The following is a 20,639-nucleotide window of genomic DNA, read 5'->3' on the forward strand; positions in this document are numbered from 1 at the left end:
CCCCCTTGAAACGATTGGAATCGCGGTTCTTTTTTCCTTAGTTTTTGATATCCTGCAGTCTGCCCTTGCACTCGTCGAGTAACCGATTCCCGATTCCAACTCACTGACTGACCGACTACTTGTACCGTCGATGTTCGGGTTCGTCGTTTTAAAACCGGCGCGTTAATCCAACGATCGGATCGAACCAACGGAGAGAACCGAATCGGCCGATGGAACGATCGACAATGATGAAGGCCAGAAGAAGCCGGGTGACGGTAACCAGACGGATTTTAACCGCGGACGTTTCGCCGGTCGATCGCGTTACTTGCAGCTTACTGTTGCCCGGAACAACACCACCACCACCACCACCGCCACCTCATTCCAATTCTTAACGACTGTATTCAGGCATCGAGGCACTAGTTATCTATCATTACGTCTCGCCGCGGTGCCCCTCGTCCTCATCCTCGACCTTCTCCTCTCCTCCTCCCTTCTTCTCACCCAACGGGATGATAACGAGCTGTCGATATCATCGATATATGTACCAGATCTACAGACGAGTTATGTGTACACAGTAGGCGTACGGATTGATAATTGTCAACCGAATCGGGGTAGCCTGGAGGAAATGGGACATCGTAGAAACTCGGTCCTCTACAATTTTCATCGAATTCGAACTGAATTAACCCTTCGCAGGGTCGCCGCACACCTGAAAAATTTGGAAAACTTTGAATTGTCAGGGGACTTTTGATTCGGTTGTGAAAAGAAACTGATATTATCGGTTTTCTATCTTGGGAATGAGAAATGGTGTTGTGAGGTAACAATTTCACTTTTTTGCCGTCGACGAAAACTGGACAGCTATTGGAGGTCTGTTTCTAATCGGTAGTCGATGAGCATCGAGTGATGGGGATGGAAGGTAGCTCTGGTCAGGTAGACGATTGGTGAACGGCTTCTACTGTATGGCTATAATCGAAGTATGTCATAGTTTTCACGACCTCGCGATGACCAAGTTACGGTTCATCGATGCGCTGAGAGATCGATTCTACTGATATCGATATCGAACGTTTTCATTCACAGATCATGAGCTCAGAATCATTTCTTTATAACATTTTACGCCGGCTGTTCAAACGTGAACGTCTGAGGTGTCTGTTGCTTTTGTTGTACATACACTGCAGAATTATTATCGTTTAGATAATGTTCATTTTTTTCACAGGATGTTTTCATGGACTTGTTCTGCACTTTTTACATATAGCGTAAAACTTAGCTACGGCGAATCTAGTTACCTGACAACCTTAGTTGTGATCTTAACGCTTTGACTATGTCAGCATCGAAAATAAGTTCGAAGTTCCCCAGCTTCCATCTCACGAATTCTAGTACTAAGGTTGATCTTATCTAAATAGCCGCGTTTTCAAATACGTAGATTTCCACGGTTTTCGGTTATTGCCAAGGTCTTGTTGGAAGTTTCTTCTGTTCGAGTTAACTACCAAATCGTAATTGTCAGCTTAGAATAAACGTGATGTCGAGATATGTAAATGAGATTTTATTCGGAGAATTACGAGGTGGAGAGAGTAGCAATGCTGACTTGTAAAATATGCAAATTCTCTTCGTCTTTATTCGGTTTTCTTTCATTTTTTTCTCGGTTGTGATACACATTCGTTTTTCATGAATACTTAATTATACGTACATGTGCAATGTATATTCAATATATAATAATGTTTTATATATAAAAGGTATTTTTGGACATTGCAACAGCATAAAATGTAATAATACATTTAAATTTAAATAAAAAAAAAAAAAAAAACCTAGAACAAGTAGAGCGTAACGATGATGGGCAATTAGTTTTCCAGTTTTCATGATACTGTTATTCTAGGTGCGGTATAGACACGAATCACCATATTTCGATAAGAAGTATTATCGATGATTCGGATAGTTTTTCAATAGATACGAACGGACATGGTGACCGGTTCGAACAAATGAAAATTAGTCTTAATTAATGAAAAACCGCTGAGTAAAACTTCAATCTAAATCTAATAATTATATAACTTAAATGCAGAAGGCACACAAATCACGAAATCTCAATATATTACTTTATATTCGTGCTTAAAGCAGTAAGAAAAATTACGAAAATCAACAGCAACAAGAAACATAAAATAATCGTGGCGGGTGAAACGTGATCTCGCTCGATTGTATGCTTTAACAAATATATTATAGAACGTGCCTCGAGAAGCCAGCTGTCTCCAAAGATTGAGCTGTCTTGTAAATAACAAAAAAATTGTCATGCCGTAGGCAAACGAGAAAAAACAAAAAAACAAGTCTTCAATACGACGTGATATATATAGCGTGAGTTTTTTTAACAACCCAACGATTTAAGAGCTCAACCTGAACATAAGCCGTAACACCAATTGCCCGAATGAAGCGCACGGAATCGTTCCGCTGTCAGGAAAACTCGCGGTATATTTCATGTTTCTTTTTTCTTTTTGTTCTTTCCTTAAACAGCCTATAATGGTGAAACGTTAAACAACAGCGTTTACTGAAAACCGGCTCTTACTTCCGGCGGAAGACTAGCCAATAATTCGTTCCATTGGGTCGGGAAATCGGCTTGTGTTACCCTTAGAAATTTCGTCACGATCTCTTTGCATTCTGTTAAAAGAAGAATAGATAAAAAATTATCGATCATGTTTCAACACTCTGTTCTCGTTCGCTTTGAATTTATCTAAAATTGGACTTACCGTCGTCCATTGCTCTGCCCTCGTGAACGATGCTCACCGCTACTTTGAGGAGACTCGGAATGTGGTTTTTGATAACGTCATGTCCGTTCTCGTAGAGCACCATCACGCTCTTGAACACCGCCTTGTTCTCCTCAAAGTCTTCGCGAAGAGGCAGCTGCCCTACGAAAACTGGGAATACCTGCTCCAGTGGTACGATGGTGGGATTCGTTATGATAAGGCGCGCGATCGCACCGACGATGTTGTCACGTGTTCCTCCATGAGTCTCTGTCCCTATCGCTTCCGAAAGCGTTTGAAGAATTTCCGGGTAACGTCTGAGTGCCGGGTATTGAGACGGAAAAATTTATGAAACTATATTGTGATCATGCACGCAGAGCGATAGTCCCAATCGGTCGGAGATGATTTACAAAGGATACGGGTAGACGGCTTCCTTTCCATGTAACGCTAGTTCTCCGATTCCGTAAATCGCGTTGTTTCGAACCTCAGCGTTTGGGTCTGTCGATAGTTTTAGCAGCCTTGGCAGGAGTTGCGGCACGAAGTTTGCTACTGTCGGTCCCAGGGCTGAGAGACACTCGGATATTGTACCGATACCGAATGATCTTTGCGCCTCCGTTTTGTTCTTTTGCTGAAAGAAAGAGGGTTGTAGCGAAGCAAACTGTCCGCCTCAATCGACTTTGCTTCACTTCATTTTTAAAAACTGTCCGATTCCTTCAGACTTTGTGCAATTGAATAAAGTCGCGTTTGCTCACCAATTTGGCTAGGAAAAGAGGAAGCAGTGCTTGGAAGTAGAGAAGGAAATCTTCTGGCTTCATGGCTTTACCAAAACTTGGTAAAACGTCGCCGGCGCATTCAATTAATAGCTCGTCTTGTTCGGCTTCGGTCTCGTCGCCATCTGTCTCATCTTGGTCCTGACATTCGGTTTTACCTGAAAATTGTCCGCTTAGTGAATTAATCAATTACGGAATAGCGTAGATACGAGTGAATAGATTTCTTCTTTCTCACCCGTCATGACTTCAGTAATACAGTTTATAATCGCATCTTTGTGACCGTCCTGAATGAGAACGTCAGATTTTAATTCTTTGAGGAGTTCGGAATAAGCGTCAAGCGCAGCGATGGCTATGATGCATTCTTCGTCTAATCTAATGAGCTCCGCCAACTTTGGTACAAATACCGAGAGTGCCTTTTGCGTGGCTACTTTGCCCTCGTTTGTATTTATCTTTGAAAAACTTATGCAGAATTGTAGCAGGGCCTCAATCGCGGCCTTTCTGATATCCTCTTGTGGGTAGTTGATGAGTTTGAAAATTTCTTCAAACGATCTTTCCAAGTATGGCAAATACGCTTCTCTGTTGAGAAAACAGTCATACAACTTGTGATTAAAGTTACTAGAAATTAAAAAAATCTGTGTAACAGAAAGTAGTTTATACCCCGTGTTCTTAGCAATCTCTTTCAACGCGAGGATTGCCTCCTCCTTTTCCTCAACGTAGGAATTTTCGACTACGTAGCCGGCTAAGTCATCGTAATCGTCCTCGTTGTCGGTATTTTCAATGTCCTCTTCTTCTTCCGTCTCACTTGCATCCTCGTAAACTGGAAACGCGGTATTTTCATCATCCTTGAAGTGTGGCTGCGAACAAAGATTGTTTAAAATCCGATTTGCTTAGGGCGTGTTACCGTTTTAAACTTACCACAATTCCCTCTGCGCTTTGTATGCTATGTATCATGGGTTCGACGATTCGTGGCAGAACTGCACCCAGGCCTTGTTTCAATACCGAACTAATCGACGCGAACAAACCGTAAACACATTTTTTCAAATCAGGATCATCGTTTTCGGTCATCAATTTCATTCCGAGATTCAAAGACTCTTCGGCTAGCGGTCGGAAATGATCGTCGCCTATCGTTCTCGCCAGCACTCCCAGGGTATCTGAAGCAATGATTCATTTTTGTATTATACGATAGAAAATGATATTTCTAAAGAGATTTTTTAGTGTCATAGCCTCGCAGTCTGGGTATCTACAAACCTACGGCTTGAATCTGCAAGCACATAGTTTCTGTACTCTGTTTCTCCGTGAGATATCCGCGGAGGTTTTCAACGATCGTCTGAAAATATGGAATCATATTTTCTTTGCTAGCATTTGCGGCTGCTCCTATGGCGCTGAGGGCCAGTTCCCTGACGTGTATATCGGCATTAGGTGTTTGTAGGGCTTTGAAAAGGCACTCCATAAGTATCGGAAGATAAGGCAAAAGTCCCTCATTTAAATTTTCACAGAAAACTTCTAGGGCGTAGAACATTCTGTCGACCGGTGGGGACTTGCTGTTGTTTTGCAACTGCATGTGAGAGCATACGTGTCCCAAGTACTCGAACAGAACTGGGAGCAGCTCAGAAGCGTATTGACTAATCTCGGGCTGCAGATGTTCCGCGAATTGACCCAGTGCAAACAATGCAGCATTGCGAACTACCGGTTCTGTACTCGTGATTCCACCACAAATGCACCTCAAAAACGACTCGAGGTACTTTGATCGAATGAATTCTGAACATCCCTCGGCTAGCACTGCCATCGCGAGGTACGACGCCTTTTTAGAATACATGTTCGATCCTTGAAGTCCCGGCTCAATGTGCTGCAACTAGGATAGAAATTGGATTAGGATTCCTTCCATTTACAATTGAGATGGTGTTGGTATAGCCATACTTACTCTGCTTACTCTGCTCTTTCTCCCTTATTTTAATGTTTACAAACGTAATTGTAATAAATGAAGGCTAATTTATATCACTCACAACATAAGGGATTAATTTTTCTGGTGGAAGGTGCAGAGCTAGAAGGTCTAGGGTTTGTGTCGCACAAGTCATTGGTGTACTGTCATCAACATTATCGCAAAAGTAAGCTTCGTCGGATTCATCCGTGGGCGGTTCAGCCATTAAGTTGAACAACATGTCTAAAAAAAAGTCAAGTAATGGATCATGCAAGCTCCGAGTATACAAGTTTATTCGACATTACCAATGACAGGTTCGACCAGTCTGTGTTTGACGAATGCCTTCTTTTTAGTCTTCGCTAGCCAGCCCATAAACCCAACTGCCTTGACTCTAAGTGCGTCGTCTAGCGTCTTGTTTGCGCCAAGGGTCAAACATAGGCTGACGAGAGCCTTGACATGGGGGGAAATTACATCCATCGCCTGTTCGCAGAGTTCATCCAGCAACTCGAAGGCCTCGACTGCCTGTTCTTCATTGGTAACTGCGAGTGCCTGAATAACGCTAATTATCCGAGGCATCATTTGGTGATAAGAGTTTACCATCTGAAAGATATTCTTGGTAATTTCAAAATCGGAACAAATAATATGGCAGTCTTGTTACGGCGGCAAAGTAAACTTAAATTTCTACTTACGGGTTGGTTTCCTTCTACTAGTGGCACCAGGTGTGTTAGCGTCAGTAGAACGTAGAACGCTACAGGATGTCCCAAGTCCTGAAGCCCGTTCAGTGTGTTTTCCAAGAGGAAGACCACAGACTGGGCATGCGGCAGGTATGCTTGTGGCGCTACCTCAGTCATTGTCGACAAAGTGTACATGCCGATCTGAGGGTTTGTTGAAATAAGAGTGGTAATAACAGATACTCAAAATTCAATTTATCATTAGCGATAAGATGGAAAATCGACGCCATTACCGCGTTATCGGCTCACCTCGTAACTTTGACCTACGTGTTCTGCGACCGCTTTCAGAATATAGAAACAAATATTTAACTATCAAATTTTCTATAGCTGGCATAGTAGAAAAATATATTTACTCAGCGTGCGTGGATAGTAGAACGCATACTAATGGTTAATATAAAGTGATTTCGTTTCTGAAATTTCAGTGCCATCTTTGATCACGTGTTGGAAACAGTCGAACCCTCAGATTCTACTCAATCAACGTTAGTTGGAGTTCTCCTGGTTGCAGTATTATAGGCGAAAATTCGAGCACGTAACGTCCGCGGGCAATTAGGTAATTCGTGAGTGAATTAACCAATATACCGGTATTAATACGCGGTCGTGATGATTATACCTCCTTATCGGCGAGATTTTCGCTCGTTACGGATTGTTGAACGAACTGCAGTACTTCCGGCCATCCGTTATTGCCAAGTTCGTGCTTGATCACCGTACCGATCAGTTGGGCGATCGATTTTCTTACGGAGGTTTCTTGTTCGTTGAGAAGCCGCTGCGAAGAAAGATGATTCTGTGAGTAAATTCATTACATTTGTTGTTCATTCTTGTAACCGTCGCAAAATATATAATCTACCTTAAGCATCGCGTCCTTAAAGCTAGCTTTTACTTCCGGAGAAAGCTTGGCCCAATGTTTCCCTTTGCTCAAACGTTTTCTCATCAAAACGGCCGCGTACTGTCTTATCTGTGTAAGGAATTTTAATCGTTGCCTAGTTAATTAATTTTCGAAACGTGAAGGGATGATGGATACATGGAATAAAATCGAGGGTTTGAAAATGCGACGAATTATCTTGCAGTAAATCGCGAATATATTCCTACCTGGGGTTTGGGCGACTCAACTACAACTGCGACCAGTAATCCAATGCATTCTGGGTTTTTGAAGGCGTCCCTTAGCTCGATCGTACCCTAAAAAACCATTATTATTCTTTCCATAGATGTGAGCAAATTTAGTTTTTTATATTAGTACAGTATTTTTTACGCGATATCTCTCAATAACATTGCGTAATATTTACGTTTTAATTATTTCCCACGTAGGTATTAATATGCCGATAACGACAATGTGTGCAATCTACATTATATGTACGGTGTAAATTACTCCTAACGACAAAGTACACCAATATCGCTGGCGTTGATATAGGTATAAACTTGAGGGTAAATACGCGGACGGCATAGCGACGCGTGCGGTTAGTCATCGTTTATAATCGTCGGAAAAAGTTAATTATTTCATCGGCTGAGTGGCTATTAGTCTCGTGTAGGTATAATACGATGGATGCACCAACATAACTGGTTTGCATATGAATTGACAACAGTAGGTACGATATGTACATACGTACGTACATCCATATGTAGATTTTGAAAGCCGTGCTTTGGGTCGAGTGATCGAATTTGACGAGGTTGAAATTAGTAACGTTGTGGTAAAGAATAACTATTTTCCTAATTTTAAAATTTCAATTTTAAAAGAACCAATATTTCGTAATTTGAGTGTGTTTTGTTTTATTACGATTTACCGAATTGCAGACAATTCCAAAATCGCGAAATAACGCTTATTACTCGGCATGAATAGTTACGATAACGTTACTAACGTCGAGGAAGGAGGCGGCGTATCAAAAAAAAAATAAATAAAGAAACAGAAATGGAAAGAAGAAGGCGGAGGAGGAGGGGGTGTTCAGGAAAATACCAGCGACAATGAGTAACTCGGTTTTAAAAGTAGCCTTCGATCGCGATCACGAGGAATGCGACTTGTACACATCGATAACACGCGCCCCTCTGACGTGAACATGCACAAGTAGATATCTTCACGCCGGTCAAGCCTAGCGTGTACTTCGGAGTGGTGTTGAGGGGCTGCTGACTGCGAGCACGTGTCGCAGGGTATTGGCCTCGCGGATTGACCAACGAAACGTCGTGTGCATGCATACATACATAATACGTACGAATCCGCGAATGTTATGTCTCTCTCGCACGTGTGTGCTGTTGTATCTATTTTGTCGTACATGCTGGAACAGCTGATCGTTGTCGTCTCGTATTCTCGGCTAATGTAATATCTCTGTGCTTACCTGTTTGATTATCGCGTTGTCGGCGACCAATAGCTTCTCCAGAACTTTCTCCATGTCGATACTCTTTTTTTATATCACCGCGCCGATGCTCTGTCACAAAAACAAAAAATCTTCCGCAATCGAACCTCAAAAATTCCTGGTCAAGTTTCTTCGGTATTCTTCTCGTCGAGTCAAACCAGAGGCGACATGAGGATGTCGCGTCGTCCTTCCACGGCTTCCGACAGCGACACTGCGACCGGGTGATTCGGAGCGGCGCATCGTCAACAACGCCACGAACCGAAAACTTGCAGGCGTCGCGGTGAATTGGCACGTCGCCGTCTTACCGACCGTAAACAATACTTATCGACGATCCTAAGTTACCTACCGTAAGTAAAGAAAACATCATTAGAGTACCAACGGAGTGAAGTCGTTGGTAGCTTGTGTCGCGTCGGTAATCGGTGGCACTAAATTTAAACGTTTTTAGCGCTACCGGGGGAACTCTGAATAGTTCTAAATATTATCAATTGCCGAGGGCCGAGAGAGGGATAGAGAAAGTAAAAGAGAAAAAGATAGAAAGAGAGAACTGTTAGAGAGGTTTGAAATGAACATTTTGTAAATGTTTAATGAGCGGGTGTTTACTACGAGTAGGGGGGAATAATATACAATAGTAATGTAGCGTTTTAATGATATACACCCCGCTCGATCTGTATAGATTCTCGGGCTTCCTTCTTGTTGCACATAGTTATAAGACCGTCAGGGATTCCGGCAGACTTTGGCTAGCCATACCGTCTACATGCTCCACTATCCTGTATATATACACACAATCTCAGTCACGGGAATGATAATATTTTGCTTTTATGCCCATACTACACGTATATATAGGTATGTATACGTTTTAACGTTTTGTCAAGATTGTTCTTCCGTATTTGAGTTGTTTTCGTCGTTTACCTTATGCGGCGTGTAACGTAATCACTAATTTATCACGCAGTATTATTACATTATAAGGATCCAATCCGACAATAAATTAACCGAAATCGAAATATTCCAAGTGACGCTATTATCGTGCATAATTTATGTGGAAAAAATTATAATAATATTTAGTATATACACGTATCGATAAGATTTTTAGGTTTGTGTTGTTTTTTAGTATCGTTATTATATCCCGTTTTCAATATCAGGTAATTCTACTTCCCTTCCCCCTTTATACTGCAAAGCGTACGATATCGTTCGGCTTAAATAACGGGCGCGCGCGCGCGGGTGTCGAAAGCTGCAGTTGGCGGTAAAGTAAAGAGCGACGGAGAAAATGAAAAAAAAAAAAAAAGAAAATAAAAATAAAGAAGTTAAAATACGACAAGAAAAAGGAATCGAATCAATTAAAGAAGGGCGAAGAAATGAGGGGAGAAGAGAAATAAAGAAAGAAAATGAGAAGGTATTTTCACGGTTTTTCCTTTGAGTATAATAGGAGGCCAGGAATAGAGGAAACCGGGGTGAACGCGGCGCGCGGCAATTGATTAGATCGAAGCGTCGGCGTCGGCGCCGCGGCGTTGGCGGCGTTTTTCGTACGTTACTAGCACCGACGCTCTCTTTCTCGCTTGGCTCGCTCGCTCCTCGCCCGTCTCGCTCGACGAATATACAGTTTATTATTTCAGAGACCAGCGAACGAACGAACCCCTTCTGCCTTTCCCCGATCTCCGGGTTTAAGGGACGACGACGCCGCTGCAGCCAGCATCCTCCTCCTCCTTCTCCTCCTCTTTTCCTCCTCCTCGCGGTAGTCGGGTTGAGATAAGACAGTCTTCCGAGTTTCAAACTTCGGCATTCGAGCTTTTGCTACATGGATTCGGCGGTACATAATGTATACACATATATATATATATATGGTGTGCATGTATATGTATAAAATAGCAGCTCGCAACTACCAAACGCTTCGACCAAACGCTTCACCGGAGCATAGCTATTTTCGCCTCTTTATACACCGATATGTATGCATACCAGTTTACAGAACCGCGCGCAGGGATTCTATAAAATATGTACAACGAAACTGCACCTTGTTCCACTGGTTTCTATAACGTAGGTTTCTCTCATTGGTCATTTTCTCAACCGCTTGAACATCGTTCTTGTCATTTTATTTATCACTCGGGAAACACGGGTTTGGTTATTATCGGTCGTTTTATTGGTATATCACAAGTTGACGATGTCTGTATGCGTGTACAATCTGTAATAGGTTACAAGAAAAGTTTTGAAACGAAAGAACTCTCACAAAACAAAGGCTTGAATAGTAAAATTTTCACCGAAGCTTGCGATACGGTTGGATCTTGCATTTTTCGTTCATAAAATTAAATCGGCTGTCTGATTTTTATGAAATTATGTATGATTATTTTATTCGCAAATAAATTCTCGACTAATCGTTTGACTGATTAGATTTTGGATGTAAGAATAATGGATTTCTCACTGCGTTGTGAATTTTATCACTGTCAATTAAAACGATTAAACAGTGATCCGATATTATTTTTTTTTTATTTTCGTCAAATAATGAACGACGCAATGCAATATCAATTCACGTGATCAAAGTATGAATTATTATCATTGTCTTACTTACTAAACACACCTAGTTGATATAAGAAGCGAAAGATGAACGAACATTTTCACCTGAAATTGAAAAATATTTTGAATGAAACAATAAATTATAAAAAAACTTCTCCGCTATTAAGACTACAGACTGAAATTTACGCTTCAATTAAAAAATACGAAATAATCGATTAATCGATTAACTTTAACCGATTCGATAGAGTCGCATTCGATTATTTTCTCGGACTCGGATTATTCGATGCGTTGATTATTTTCACCTTAGCGGTCATCGCTGATTCTCGTTTTTTAACACCACCCAGTATTTTTTTCACCGCTTAAAAATTGTGCGTGCAATCATAGAACCGGATTCACATTATACCTGTTAGGATCATCCGTGGTCAGGACGGTTTTTCACAGCGCGGAGGGTCCGCAGCAACAGCTCGGAGAGGAAGAGGAGGAGGAGGAGGAGGAGGGGGAGGAGGGGGGAGGACTAATTTACGAGCAACTCTCGAGGCTTTGAAGTGGTTGAGTGATCACTTCTCCAGTGATGCTTCGCAAGTTTCGCTCGTCTTTCGTTGGATATACATATATATGTGAGTGTGTGCGTGTGTGTGTTATAACTGTGTGCTTATGTATTGTTACAAACGCACACACACACACACACAGACACATGGTGCATAGGTACACGCATATGGGGCATTCCATGATATCTCGATATGAGATTCGAACGTCGATGTCTCAGATTGGCTTTATTATAATTTTTTCGATGAAAATACACGACGAAAAACGCATTTGGAAATTTTTTCAAAATTTTTAGTCAGAGCCGTGTCTGAAGTATAATTTAAAAACTTGAAATTATTTTTTTTTTCCTCATTATTTCTCTCGAAGTTACGAAGTCTCTATCTTCTAAGAGGTTTTAAAAATTTTTGTTATATTTTATAAGATTTTTCGGAATTTTTTGTGATTTTAAAAAGTGGTTTTTTTTTTTTTTTTTCGAGTTTCTAAATCATACTTCAGATACGCTGGGTCGAAAAATTCGGATGAAAGTTTCAGTCGCGTTTTTCGTCATGTACTTGAATTGCAAAAAATTACAATTAAGCCAATACGATACATCGACGTATATAATCTTGATCGAGATGTCATGGAATGCCTTATATATCGTATATTATCATATGTCGTATTTGATACCACCTTATAACGATAATCTCGACGGCCTCTTTTTCACCCTTGCGTTGAATACGCGACTCCATGGATCGTTATTTATTCTTATAGATTATTATAAGAAACTGTTGCATGGAAAAAAGGTGAATTCATTGATAAGAGAGGCTATTTTCTGTTAACAAACGTGCATTTACATACGGTAAAATAAATGTTTCGTTATTACTGTAGAATTTGAGTTGAGGCAAATAATGATCGATAGAAATTTGTTAATGGTTAACAAATCACATTTGGCTCGACTAAAATTTGATAATAATAAAAAAAAAAACATTTATTTCTTCTTATTTAAATATACTTTTGTTGACAGTAAATAAACTGTTTTCTTATCAGTAAAGTGACGAAGAATTTAATCGTTTTTAAATTATTCAATTTTTATATAATATATTTTTATAAACAATATGTGAATTCTCAACCGTAAAATAATATTGCAGATTTGAATTTATACGCGATAGCTTCTGATCTGAAATTCAAATCGACGTCTCGTTGATCTATAGTTCAGAATTTCTGATCTAAGGTATACCTCCGCTTTCTCATACGTATTTTTTTAATCTCACGCTGAATTTATCCCGAACCTGCAGAACCGCGGCAGAGTGCCTAGGCATGTTCTTTACTCAAGTGTTCCAAGTTCTGTACGTCTAGCCTCGAAATCGAGATATTATCGTTGAATTTATATATTAAAATCCGTACCTATACATACATATGTTCATATGCATATTCTATAAATATTGAAATGGAAAAAATCCGCTGCTGCGTAATTTTTATTCGAATATAAATCGATTAACTTTATATTTTTGCGAATATTACGTTATAGGTATACTGAAAAAATCCCTTGAAACTTGAAAATCAACCGCGCATGCGCCAAACGATTCGATCTCATTGGTCGGCGAAATCTTCCCGCAGCGATATTCTTGCCTGCGATGCAGGCGTGCCAACCTACGCAAAATTTCTACGTTTAAATATTCAAAGAGCGTAAGCATTAAATTCCGACCGTTCTCCGAAGAATCAACTTTCGGACCCAATAACAAATGCTTTCCAAACCTTTCCGAGTCACTGCCTCAATTATTCGAGATTCTAACCTCGAAAATTCGTATCAACTAAACTCGGGATGGCCAGCCTGCACGAACGGCCGATAAAACTCGCGCATGCGCGGTTGATCTTCAAGTTTCGATATGTATTTTCCTGCAGGTTACTGCTCCACGATGTCTGAGGTGAAAGAAGAATTTTTTAGAATTCATTTTTGTTTCTTTCTTTTTTTGTTTTTTTTTTTTTTTTTCTAGTGAAAAACGGTCCACGACACGCGCACGCGAGTATCTCCCACTCGTGATTCTCTCGAAATTTTTTTCTCATACAATACTTGAAAGAACACTCGTGTTCGACTAGCGTTGGGTTTAAGTGGACGATGCTGTACGCTTTTCTTATATGTATACCGCATACGTATATATGTATGAAAATATGTTACGTATGCGAGGTTTCATTTTCTCGTGTACCTTTTTTTCCCATATTCTCGTTTTCATTTTTTTCTTCTTCTTGAACTTGAAGTAAAATCCCAATATTTAATACATGCGGAGGAGTAAATTTCTTCGCATTATCGTATTTTGATACATTGTTGTACATACTTAGAGACTACATTTTACGTTAATCCTTTCATGCATAAATTTTTCATTACCTGCGATTCGATTGAAATTTTTCATGCGTGGGATTTTCGGGTCGCTGAAATACGAAAATTCATAAGGGCAGATCCAATGTGTCGGGCAAACAAAAACAACAAGAATATCAATTTTGAAAAAATTCTTAAAAATTTTATTGGCATTCGGATTTTCATGGTTGATTAGCAGAAAGTGCTTTTTTTCTCGACGAAAAGTACGAATTTCGACTATTTGTTCACATCTGATATTTTCGCAATAAATAAATAAATAAATAAATAGATAAATTTTGTATGTATAATTTTATTTTTCGTTAGGCTTAGAGATATTTCAGGGACCATGCGGAACCAAAAAACTCGGCAGTCGTTGCAAAAAAAGAAGTTTAATAAACAAAAAGCTGTAAAAAAAACAGGAAAGGTGGAACGCCGAGCGTCCCAGCATGAATTAAACGGTTAAAAGACCACATATCGGAATTCTTATGGTGAAATTCTGAAATTAAACGACGCGCCTTACGCCGGCCGGGCAGGCAAGGAAGACGCTGTCATCGGTGGCTGGGAGTAGCTCGGCTTGCACGTCGTCGTGAAAATTTCGAGACGCGTTATTTCACACAGTGTCTCGGTTATGGTACGAGAATCTCGATTGTCCACCGGATAGCAAGCAGTTTTATATTTTTTATACACGTATAATATGTATATATACGCACAAGTAACGCAACATATCCCTTTCATAAAAATACTTTTATCAAAAAGAAGAGAAAGTTGAAGCGATTTGAAAAATAAGAAAAATTGGAACGGTAAAATTCCGAAACGATGACGAAGCATGTGTAGAGAGAATTTGGGAAATGGAGATGGTTTTGCGATACGTAATTTAAAAATCTTCGATCCTCGTGAAATCTTTGATTTTTTATTTATATATATATATACATACGCCCACACACACACACACATATATATATGTACAGGAAATACAGTGAAGTATTTATTTTCGTCGTAATATAAAGTGATCGTTAAATTTTTACAATTTTTCGCATTAGTTGTAATATTTTGTCACGTTCGGTCGTGATCAGAGAAATATTGAATAATTTTTTATTCACTTCGTGAGAAACGTCGGAGTATATCTGGTTTATTTATTTTCATTGTTCGATTGGATTTTAGCCAGATTATTATTTGAGATTCCGTAGAAATTACAAAATGATGAGAGTTGAAATAATAAACACAGATGCACCTGTAATATCTTGATATTTATATGCGAGTCATCGTTTTTCCTTTAACCGAATCACGACGAATCAATCTCGCACAGTGAGTCATTAAACTAAAAGGAAAATTAATCGTCATTAAGGTCATGTAGTACGCCTACCCTTACCGACCGAGCAAACTAACCCTTTTTCTTCCTATATTAAATAAACAAACGCCGGAAAGGGTTCAAATTTCTACGGTGCATCCATCTATCTTTTGTAGCGAAATTCAGAAAAGTTATCTGTATCCGAAAAACCGTGAAAAAAATGTGTGAATTTTTTACACTTGTTACTATTCCCACTTGTACCGTATTTGAGGGGTAAAAAACTGCATGGCTGAGACACTTTGCGCAATTCCGAACAGAATGAGGAGTATAATGAGCCGTCGTGGGACTGTTTCAATGTAATGTTGAGGGTGTTATGTGAAAATAGTAACACATGTCGAAAAACTATATATTTTGGAAAGATTTTTGGGATATGAGCAACTTTTCTGAATTTCTTTACGAACTACCGACGTACCTTCGAAATTTCAACCCTTTCCGTTCGTTTGTTTATTTAATGTAGGAGGAAAAAGCGTGAGTTTGCTCGGTCGGTAAGGGTAGGAGTACTGCGTGACCTTAACAGTTGTATGAATTTTGCACGGGGAATTCTCGTTTTACGTCATCTGTTAGACTCAGACGAAACCATCTCATGTATAAATTATGTTACGAAAATCATACTTATGATCTAAACACACCGCATTTATGCATGAGTATTTATAATGTATATGTATATTATAATATTGTTTCATGTCTATTTACGTGAGTGAATTAATTCCTTATTCACACGTAATGCAGGCGAGATGACTATGAATTACGGTTTGCGGTCGGGCATTACACGGAGATATGTTTACACATCTTACGTCGCGTAGTCAAAACCTCGAGCCAAAAAAGATTGATCGATTATTTCGTATTTTTTATTTGAAACTTTGCATATGAAACCGAAATTTCGTAAATTTCAGTATGCAGTCTTAATGGCGGGAAAGTTTATTGACAATTTATAATTTCGTTGAAAATGTTCATTCATCTTTCACTTTATTTCTCAACCTGATTTTGAATTCTACTTTTCTCTTTCTTCACCTTTGAACGCTAATCCGTTTTTCACAATGCGATGTACAAGTCTTGCAATTCATGCTCTGCCAGATGACGACCTCATTATGCTTGCCAGGAAAAGGAACCGGGAATTGGCACACGCGCGAATGCAGCGTAACTTCGAAGAATAAAAATTCATCGGTGGGGGTATTAACGAGATATTTGAACAATTTTCTCATTGAGAAATGGAAAAAAAAAAAAAACCCGGTCATATACTCTGGAATATAGTCTTACTAGTTACGTATGATATTATAATAATAATATTATTGCAGATCGTGAGATTGAAAAATTATTTCAGCAATCCTTAAAACGGATTATTATTCCACAGTGTAAATCCGATCTCACAATCAAATTCTTTCGTCTATATTGCTAAAAGTACTAAAATCTTTGAGTTACTTTTTGCAAAATAATTTCAGTAATTTATTAATTTTATTATTCTGTTTCATTTGTCGGACAAAGTTTTATTTTCAAAGGTGATTATCACCCCCCAGTAAATATATTCTTTATTGACGCAGTAACGGAATTTTGATAATAATAAGAAAATTTATTACTGAAAATGAGCGCAAACGGTCAAATCACTCGGTTAGATTATGTTTGCAAATTAAAATTTTTGTAAATATTTTCACATTTGTTCACATGTGTGTGGTTCCGCACGTAATGTTTTATAACTCTATGCTGCAACACGTTGCAGTTTTCGGGTTTTAGGATTTTTTCCCCGTTTCTGTTATTTTTTTTCCACCTTTACGGTTTTTTTTGTTCTCTTTTTATCCCAGCCCGCAGTTGCGTTTTTCCTTTTATTCTTTCATCTCTCTGCAAAACTCTTCTCTTTAGTTTCTTTGTTTTCCCAAAAACTTACCCTCCGGCAGACTTTTATGACAGTCTTTCGGGTGGAATCTGCACTCGGCAGGACCAACGTAAACAACTTCCCGCAGGAATAATCCTTGCGCGGCTTGTCAAACTTATATACGTATACATGACTAGGCAATACCATATATATATATATATGTACATAGGTATATAAGTATACGTGTGACTTTCTCCGTCAAAAACATACGTCAATAAAAATTCGAATTCTTAACACCGTCGAAATTTTTATGGGTGATTACACGTAACGAGAGAAGCCTTCACGATTTTTTGGAGATCTTTTTCGTTTCTGTGTTCTTGAGATATGAATCTTTGAAATTCTTCTTTTCCTTTTTTCTTTTTTTTTTTGAAAAAAAAAAATACAAAAAGTGATTATTTTCATTTGCGGTACGATTTTTTCATTTAAAGCTCGAATTTTCGCCATCGTATTTAAAGCTATTATAATTGATAACAGATCATACAAGTCCATATATTTTTTGAAAAAGTGAAAACGAAATGTAAGAAAAAAAAATTGAAAAAAACATAAAAAAAAAAAATAGACGATAGAGAAATTGGCACGATTGTTTTTAATTTGCGAGTAATATGCTTTTTTGTACGAGGATAACGCGGAGGATGATTAATCGGGAAAGTTGATAAAAAAAAAAATTTCGCGCAACGTCCGCGTCACTTCATCATTACTCATATTAATCGTCCTTTCTGCGTAAACGATTTGAGCACGGAGTTGAGCTTTTTCTCTGTATGTCGCGTGTTGTTTCCCGCTTGTGTACTTTGTGCTTCGTGTATGGGGATACCTATGGAGGATGACGAAGATGCGGTTAGTTTTTGACCGACCGCGACGTGCGATAAGAGGACCCGTTGTGACAACAACCGCTCGATGTAGGACGCGTTGAATAACAGTCACGTAAATAGGTGCGAGGTTCTTGACACATCTTTCATTTTCACTTGATGCTCTTTGATTTCCACGTGGTTAACCGCACTCGAGCTTATCATGATTCCTTCAGCGTTATCCAATTAATCGTCATCGCCATCAGCCCTGTAAATTACGGCGCATCGATCGACGATCGACGGTTGGAAATTAATTGACGGTGTCATTTTTTAATTCGAGTATATTTGACGACAATATTCGAACGGTCGGCAAGCTACGAAATCCAAGACTTCAAAGATTCAAGTTCCGAAAGTTAAAATATTCTCAGAAAGCGTAGTTTACTCAACGAGTGGGTGTAAAAAATTCAGTGTTATCAGGATTCCGAACGTAAAAATATCGAAAATCAAAAACGAAGAAAGATCAAAGCGATGAAATTATTTCACCGAGTGGTGAAATTCACGGAACTAAGAATCTTGGATCAGTCGGAAAGTCGATTTTTCAAATTTTTCAATCTTCTCTTTGTCGAACTTTCGGAACTTTGAGCGTCAAAAACAAACAGAGCTTGATTTCTTTACTTTAAAATTTAACCACCAAAGAATTCAGAACTTGTCGCTTTCGGAACTTTTCAAATTTTCAAATTCCGTCACATTGTCCATACGTCTAACATAATAACGGCAACGTGCATGCGTGAATTGTACACTGAGAAAAATTTCATTCGTTACAGTAACTAGAAGAATTCAATAAAACAGGTATCGTTAAAAAAAAACTACTCGAATATCGTTGAAATTGCGAAAAACGAAGTACGCCTAACCCTTTTGCGCTATTGTCGGTTCCTGTTTCGTAATTGCAACGCAAAATCAGTTTCTCCGGTTCACTTTACTCTTTTAGTTAAATAAGGCTTTAACGTCAATTTATTCTTGCGCAAGCGTTAAATTTTCGCATCAGTTGCAAGAAAACACAGCAACAGTGATCGTAACGAGAAAGAACAGCAACGGATACCAAACTCTCCGGTAACAGCTATAAAACTAATTTTCATTTTCTGCCTAGAATTATGTTTTTCGACTGTGGTAAAAAATGAAAATAGTTGAGGACTCAGCGGTAACCGGAACTAAGAATTTCTCTCAGCGTATGTCACTTTGCTTATACATATACACACACACACACACACGCACTCGTAACATACTATTTTTGATATATATATATCGCATAGATGAGTAAATGTATGTTATATACATACATAGGTACGCGTTGATCCGCGAGGCTTGAAAAGCTCGAGGCGTCATCCCCGCTTATTATAGAACTGACAGTGAGAAAGAGAAGGAGAGAGAAAGAGAGCCGTGAACAGGACGTCGAGTCCCGTCGCGTCGCATCGTCAAGTCGACGTATATACATTCGTTGATTTTTCTCGTGTACCTCTTTTCGACCGTTTTGTTCCATTTCCTAGTCTTTTCATTCTTCTACACTTCGTACAACTTTTATTTTATTTTTTTTTTCGTCTTCTTCTTTCTCTCTTATTCGTCATCGTCATCATCTTCTTCTTCTTCTTTTCTGTGTTTCTCAGGAGGAAACTAATTAGAGACAACCTTTGTGTTCAAAAGCAACGCGGTGATCTTATACCACCACCTTTGCAACTTTTTTTTTTTGTTTTTTTTTTCCAACACTCGTATACATACCTATACGTATAGTGATATACTGATTAATGGCGTATTACATATATGTGTATATATATATATATATATATATACGAGTATACAGGAACTTTAATCAGTATTCCTGTGTAACATGCATGCATAGTCAAAAGGCAAAGGTATAATATGTACGTAAAGTCTCATTTTTATATTTCTTCCTCAACTCCCTCCCATTTCCCGAGCCGATTAAACGATATTCATTTGGAATGAGAAAAACGAAAACATAGTTCCTAATAATATTTCAAACGTTGCGAGAATAGCGGTGAAAATTTTTTTTTCCGTATCCGAACTCGGGCTTATACTCGCAAAAATTGACATAAACAAAAAAAGCATTATTTGAAAAATCTGCATTCCGATATCCGCAAGAGTAAAATTTGCGAATGACAAATGTTTAATTAAACAACAATAGGTGATATATAGGAGAGATCATTAATTTTCCACATATATATATATTTATTTTATACGATGATACTTTGGCTTATTCGTTATAGTACTGATCGTTTAACAATTAATGGTAAATTATAATGTTATGTATGGCAATGACGACGACGATGATGATGATGATGATAATGATAATGATAATAATAATAATAATAATAATAATAAGAATAATAAGAATAATAATATAGTATATCTATATATAAATAATATAACATAATATGTATAATAATTAGGTACACCACGTGCAGTACTTGTATTATAATAAGCCCACCGCCTTTCATCGCGGACGATTCATTTTTAAAATCATTATTATTATATAATAATCATTATCGTTATTGTTTTCAAATTCCAATATATATATATATATTGGATATATACAGACACACACACACACACACACACACACACGTATATAACGCATGTATACACGCAAAGTATATATGTATAGTAGTTTATTATTAATTACGAAGAGTTGGCGTAATATTTACATTACGAAACAAGTTTCACTTGAATTTATTATTGATATCATTATTACTATTATTATTGTTATAATTGTTGTTGTTAATTACAACAGTA

The 20,639-nt window shown here is 38.4% G+C and overlaps 2 protein-coding genes across 3 annotated transcripts in view; one reads left to right on the forward strand and one right to left on the reverse strand.

Moving 5' to 3' along the window:
• Positions 1 to 20,639, forward strand: part of LOC124176358 — a 149,074-nt gene that overhangs the window by 26,770 nt on the left and 101,665 nt on the right. The window lies entirely within an intron of this gene.
• Positions 1,562 to 8,653, reverse strand: LOC124176354 (importin-4-like). Of its 2 annotated transcripts, none has more exons than XM_046557545.1 (15): positions 8,437 to 8,653; positions 7,202 to 7,288; positions 6,960 to 7,067; positions 6,726 to 6,878; positions 6,074 to 6,259; positions 5,690 to 5,984; positions 5,470 to 5,627; positions 4,715 to 5,318; positions 4,382 to 4,617; positions 4,124 to 4,320; positions 3,702 to 4,042; positions 3,449 to 3,624; positions 3,116 to 3,318; positions 2,703 to 3,013; positions 1,562 to 2,613 (listed from the first exon to the last, which is right to left on the reverse strand). In XM_046557545.1, exons 1-15 carry the CDS (start codon positions 8,488 to 8,490, stop codon positions 2,501 to 2,503), a joined length of 3,222 nt encoding a protein of 1,073 aa, XP_046413501.1. In that variant the 5' UTR covers positions 8,491 to 8,653; the 3' UTR covers positions 1,562 to 2,500. The 2 variants fall into 2 exon arrangements, with proteins under 2 accessions (XP_046413501.1, XP_046413500.1); XM_046557544.1 differs by having other exon boundaries at positions 3,116 to 3,324.

The sequence above is a fragment of the Neodiprion fabricii genome, chromosome 2 (genome assembly GCF_021155785.1).
Source record: "Neodiprion fabricii isolate iyNeoFabr1 chromosome 2, iyNeoFabr1.1, whole genome shotgun sequence".
NCBI classification, from domain to species: domain Eukaryota; kingdom Metazoa; phylum Arthropoda; class Insecta; order Hymenoptera; family Diprionidae; genus Neodiprion; species Neodiprion fabricii.

What these genes read in the sequence shown, in the direction of transcription:
- LOC124176354 (XM_046557544.1), bottom strand. Translation starts at nt 8,490, where the DNA reads ATGGAGAAAGTTCTGGAGAAGCTATTGGTCGCCGACAACGCGATAATC. An exon ending in TTGAGTCGCCCAAACCCCAG is followed by an intron (nt 7,068 to 7,201) that starts GTAGGAATATAT and finishes TTCCTTACACAG; the next exon opens with ATAAGACAGTACGCGGCCGT. An exon ending in GGAAAGGAAGCCGTCTACCC is followed by an intron (nt 3,014 to 3,115) that starts GTATCCTTTGTA and finishes CCCGGCACTCAG; the next exon opens with ACGTTACCCGGAAATTCTTC.